This window comes from Myxine glutinosa, chromosome 7 (assembly GCF_964187855.1).
Source record: "Myxine glutinosa chromosome 7, kmMyxGlut1.1, whole genome shotgun sequence".
Lineage (NCBI taxonomy): Eukaryota > Metazoa > Chordata > Myxini > Myxiniformes > Myxinidae > Myxine > Myxine glutinosa.
In genome coordinates, this window is record NC_136267.1 from 48,717,574 (window position 1) to 48,723,573 (window position 6,000).

The 6,000-nt window shown below is 41.9% G+C and overlaps 1 protein-coding gene across 16 annotated transcripts in view; it reads left to right on the forward strand.

Moving 5' to 3' along the window:
* The window catches only part of LOC137431202 (pleckstrin homology domain-containing family A member 7), a 322,395-nt gene extending 317,536 nt beyond the window's left edge, over nucleotides 1–4,859 (forward strand). For 15 of the 16 annotated variants that reach the window (XM_078781655.1, XM_078781650.1, XM_078781651.1 and 12 more), the window contains 5 exons: nucleotides 809–1,027; nucleotides 1,182–1,304; nucleotides 1,463–1,581; nucleotides 1,797–1,909; nucleotides 3,394–4,859. In XM_078781655.1, coding sequence (XP_078637781.1) covers nucleotides 809–1,027; nucleotides 1,182–1,304; nucleotides 1,463–1,581; nucleotides 1,797–1,909; nucleotides 3,394–3,473 — 654 coding nt within the window. In that variant the 3' untranslated portion in view covers nucleotides 3,474–4,859. The remainder of the gene's footprint in view (nucleotides 1–808; nucleotides 1,028–1,181; nucleotides 1,305–1,462; nucleotides 1,582–1,796; nucleotides 1,910–3,393) is intronic. The other variant, XM_078781654.1, reaches the window with a different exon arrangement.
* Nucleotides 4,860–6,000: the final 1,141 nt, after the last annotated feature.

Sequence of the window (6,000 nt, forward strand, 5' to 3'; positions counted from 1 at the left end):
AACCTATATTTTCAGGGACAAGGAATCCAATGAAAATATCAAATTAGTGCTATGGGGAATGGTAAGACACGAATCAAAGGTTTTGAATTGCAAAATACTGTCTTTATATTCGCGATAAGTTGCATAATCAAATACATGTTATCATTTTGTACAGGCAGTTAATAACATCAAAATGTGTCACAATAATTCATATCACCAAACATACACAGGCAGTCAGCAAAATCATATATACACATGCAGTCAGTATAACTTCACATCTACACAGGCAGTCAATGACAAAATATACACAGGCAGTCAATGGCATCAAACATACACGATTACAGAATATGCCATTTAGAGTTCGTCATCACTGTCCTGTGTGTCGTATCCGACAATATAGTCCGCATCGTTTTCACAGTCCGTTCCACACAAGCAAAGGTCGGTCAAATTGATTGGCAAATCGAATTGGTCGAATGGTCGATCGAATCGAATCGAATCGGATCGAATGGTCGAATGGTCGATCGAAGCGATTGGTCGAATGGTCGAATTGGTCGAATGGAATTGGTCGATTGGTCGAATCGAATTGGTCGGAATTGGCAAATGTAAACATTGATTTTCAGATTTTCCATGTAATAACGTTTCCAAAAATGTATAGGTTTGCTAATCTACCATGATTTTGAACGAAAAAACATAGTGAACCTGACTAAGTTATAACATCCAGTTGTAGTCATGTCCTCCAGTTATAACGTAAAACTCCAGTCGTACAACCTCATGTCAATGCAGCAGCACAATATCTGGACTCTTCTTCTCCCTCACATCATTTACTCAGGAGAGGCCGAAGAGCTCCCAAGATGTCGGTACATCTGCTGGATCAGCATCTACCCTTCGTGGAACTAAAATGAGTGCCGAAGAGCAGCTCACTCGCTTGCAGAACAATCAGCGTGCCTCACAACGTATCGCACTTCGTGCTCGACGCAAGACGGTCACTCTGGGGGCAACAGGAAGCACTACAACTAGCAGCCGACCACTGACTATTGATGGACTGCAGGTTGGTGTTGTCATTTGGATGAAGACGTCATTTCCTTTTTTTGAACCCTTGTTTTACATCTTTTTGATTTTTCTAGCTTTTGCACATTCACTCTGGCTTTGCATCTGTTTTCTTTAGCCACATTTACTGTCCTTTACTCTTGAATCCACACCAGTCCTTCCGGCCACGGCCCAAAGATGACTTGGAGATTGAGGCATTGGAACGAGCACTCAGAGAGGATGAGCCTGAAACTCCAGCGCAAGAGATCGCTCGGCTCCGTGGCCAGGGGGAAGCAACGGTCAGTTTGATTTATAATGAGATATTGACTCCATTACAGCGCATTTTATGATTCTTAACCTATTCCACATTTTTTTTGTATTGAGTATTGATTTGGATTAAGTTTTCTCGTCCGGTGTTTGCTTGCAACATTATCCTCAGACGCTTTCCTTTTTGTAGACCCCAGCTGATGCATCATTTGCCGAGGAAGTGGATGCACAAGAACCAACAAGTCCCGCAGAGGAACAGGAAAAACTGCGACGAGTGCAGCGCATAAAAAGTTTAGTCGCTCGTTCAAGGTAAACCCTTCAAGTACTTCTCCGATTAACTAAAGGTTTCACATTATTGATGTAATAACATGAAAGATAGATTGTTGTTGTGATATCTCCAACCATAACAGCACAAGTTTATTTTGAGAAAGTCAAGTTAGAAAATAATTATATTCAGAAGAAATCAAGTTATCGTGTGGATTTGTCAGTGACTCTTACTTTATCGATCCTTAATTTGGCCTTAGCTTTGCCGGTGTGCCTGTGGAGAGGGTAGGCGTACACAACCAGCTTGAAGAACAGGAACGCATCATTGACATGTCCAGTGCACTCGCTGTGGAAGCAAGCCAGAAAAGCCGGGGTGAGACACTTGTGCACTTGTATCTCCAACCTCTTGGCTCCCATTCATCAAGTTTTCTTCGATATTCTGACTTTTATTGGCATTTGCTCTCGGGTTCCTCGTCCTCCCGGCTCTTTTTTTTTTTTTTACCATTCATATTGTTATCCCTTCCGCCACGCAGCGGGAGATGGAGTTTTGCAGTGTGTGTGTGTGTGTGTGTGTGTGTGTGTGTGTGTGTGTGTGTGTGTGTGTGTGTGTGTGTGTGTGTGTGTGTGTGTGTGTGTGTGTGTGTGTGTGTGTGTGTGTGTGTGTGTGTGTGTGTGTGTGTGTGTGTGTGTGTGTGTGTGTGTGTGTGTGTCAGTCAGTCAGTCAGTCGCCATTTTTCTCCCAGATGGCTGAAAAGATCTTTGTCAAACTTTCAAAGGTTCATCAGTGAGTGACAGTGTTTTCGGGTAGATAAAAAAACAATTTTGAAAAGAAGCGTTTGATTTTGTTTTTTTTTATCGCTCTGTATATGCCAAGGCTTTGTAGGTCATAAATCAGGTCATATTAAATGAGCCTCGACCCCATTCCTTAGTGGGTGTGGGGAAGTGCTTTCGACCCCACAAAAGAAATAGGGCACAGGGCAAAGCCGGGTACCCATCAGACAATGCCAGGTACCCACGGGCAAGGCCGGTTACCCCTGTTAGTATTTCATAACAGCAAAGAAAAAAAGTTGAGGCAGCGGTCTGGTGCTTATACACTACCCCATGTTTTTTTTGGTCTGATTGAAATAATTATAATTTTCCTGTAGGTTTGGATTAATTTGAAGCAAATATTACTTTATAATATTTTTCTCTCCAAGGAGTGTTTCCATGTTTCAGGGTGGGACAACAGACAGCATCAGCCTATTATACATGTAAATATATTAAAAATCGAAGTGAGAGTGAGAGAGAGAGAGAGAGAGAGAGAGAGAGAGAGAGAGAGAGAGAGAGAGAGAGAGAGAGAGAGAGAGAGAGAGAGAGAGAGAGAGAGAGAGAGAGAGAGAGAGAGAGAGAGAGAGAGAGAGAGACAGAGACAGAGACAGAGACAGAGACAGAGACAGAGACAGAGACAGAGACAGAGTCGTCAACCTTTCCCCTTTCATAACATCTCAGGAAACTCAATCCTCGCTGGAAAAAATGTGTGGCACTGGCAGGAGCTTCGTATAAATGTGCTGACATCTGTGGAGCAGGGCCATTCTTGCTTCATGGTTTGGGAAAAATGCTTGGACAGTTTGTGCTGATTACGTCATTGTTCGACTTGTCGTGGGAGGATGTTCAAACATCTCGAATTTTCTCTTCTGTTGATACGTACAGCAGAATTCATTTTACTGTTAATATATTGAGATCATCGCTTTTTTTTTTTATGTCTGCAAAGGTGCTAAAAGGAGTTCATTATTTTGAATGTATTTTAATCTATTTGATTGTTTCTATTGTTGTTGTTTTTACTCTCTGCCCTTCTCTTCTGTTTCTCCCCTCCCCCAGCAAAATTATCTCCCACCAAGGTGGTTTCCCCTCCACCACAGAACACCATTAAGAGTGGTTCTCACTTTGCCTTTGTGTGATACCTTCTTCATGGACTGTCGTACAGCAGCTTTGCCTCTGCACGTTATGTCTGCATCTTTGCACCGCGTTGGCATCGGTTCGGCCTCATTGGCCTAGATATCCATCACCAGCATAACGATCCACCTCTTCTTTCCTCTCCCACCTCTCTCTTCATCCCTTCCTCCTCACACATGCACAGGACCACACCAAAGTGTGTAAAAACATCCACATGGTACTTTATTACTTCCATACTGTACATATTTTTCAAATACTGTATATGCATACATTTTAATACATAGGCATAGATTAGTATATTATGCAACTTGCATAGACACCATTGTGAAATTGGATGCAAGCTCTGTTTTTGATTTCGTACTTTTGTTAAATTTCTTACTAGGTCTGGTTATACCGTCTTAATTACGTTGGGTTTGCTGCCGGGTAGGAAATTACTCTCATGCATGGTCATGAAACTAACTCGATGGTACGAAAATAAATTACATCTCGGTTTAGGTTCGCATATATTTTAATTTCAGTTATTTACGGTTATTTAATTATGCTGCACCCTCCACCTCCCCCTTTCCCTAACCCATCTCAACCCCCTTGCTCCGCTGCACTTCATACCGATGTGGTGCAGGAATTCCACGGTCAATCACCACCTCCTCTGCAATAATGTGCTTTTAGCTGCCTTTAGAATGGGAATGGCTTGCATACCTATTCAGTGAGTCCGTCGTAAGGATAAAGAAACGGTTTTTGTGGACACCATTTTGTCACCGCTCCTACTTCTGGTTCATTGTTTGTTTATTGTCATTGCATATTGCCGAATATAAAATGTGACTTTATCTGTACCAGCAGGTCGTGCCCTGTGGCCTTCACTAGTGAATGTAGGATCATTACGGCATCACCATCACCGATGGAGGTTTCTTTTTGTACATTAATCAGATTCTCATGCTGTCTGGGCCAAAAACACAAGGATCAATTATTCCGTGATCGAGGGTTTTAATCAAACTTTTAAACAAAGAGAATGCTTTTGTTAGTGTTAATTTATACATGTAACACGTAAATAATGTTACTTATCGAGCTGGTTTCTAAATTAATCATATTAATAATGTATGATATTTAGGCTAACAATCTGCCTTGTTGACTTACGCATTTCTTATTAAACTTGCATTGTCACTCCCACCAGTGACTTGTAAAAGCTAACAATTTCAAATGCTTTGCTGTGCTACAGATGGAGCATGGGTTTTGTGTGTCCAGAGTACATATACCTTGTTTGTTATTACACAATCTTGTTCCTTTCCACCACTGTAGAATTTATTTGCTGTTTATCTTCCTGCATGGAATTTGCTATGAGGACAGGTTGTATTTAAGAGGCTATTAAAGTCATGCCTATTTGGAGGCAAAACCTTTTTTTTGCAACTTGATTCTCTACGGTTGCTTCTCCTGGTTGGCGTGACTGTGTGGTTGATGATGCTGCACGGTTGTTTACGCTGTAGGAATCGCTGTGCCGTTGTAATGTTCTGCTTTGAGATTGTTTTTTTTGTTAATGCCTCCCCCACTCCCCCACTCCCCCCCCCCCCCGAAGGTGGCATTATGTTTTCAGGTTGTTCGTCCATACGGGCTAAACCTCGGTTTTCCTCAGCAACCACATGTCCGATCGAGACAAAACTTCCAGGGTAGGAGTGACACCCATGCAGAATGTTTGTATGGTAATTGTAACATCATAGGTCACGTGGTACGAGGTACGTCTACTGGTACGTCACGTGGTACGTGTACTAATGTACGAGGTGACGTCGACACCTCAGCTTCGGCAGTCTCTCTGCAGAATATCCAGATGTGGAAAGGCGTGCATCGGCGATGTCGTCGTGGTGACACCGGTGAGGCGTTCGCAACGATTGGCATCTCGCTTGACCAACCTGACACCTAACTTGCGCCCGAAGAGCAAGCTTGTGTCCTCCATCAATGATGTGGTGTTTGTGGGTGAAAGTACCACAGTTGTCTCGGTAGAATCATGCATTGTGACGTCATTTTGAGACTTCATTTTAATTTTTTATGCAATTGTTTGCTTTGCCGTGACACCGACTTCATAAGGGGTTTTTATTTTTGCATCATTTATTTCCACATTTGAAACAATTTGAGTCAAATGACAGAAAATAAAGTATAAAAAGTAGAATGAAAAGAAATACTACACAGATCCAGGTGGTTAAAGATTATTTTCTTGACTTGAACTAAGCAAATAGATCCTCGTAATTTTTTTTTTCTTTTTCAATATCCGAGTCCGAGTTCCCTGTATATACATTATACATTCAAGTAAAGTTGTAGATGCGGGTGAGTCCAATTAGCAAAGGTTGTCGAGTATTAGACTCCTTGCATTTCCACTACATTAGCCTCACACTACCCCAGGACACTGTCAACATGAAATTTTGTTATTCTCGCAGAATGAACAATTCCGTTGGGATGTTTAGGTTTCATCAATGATGCTCCAATGATTAATTTCGGGACTAACGCATCAAATGAGACCCACAGTCCTAACATAGCTGCCATCGCTTT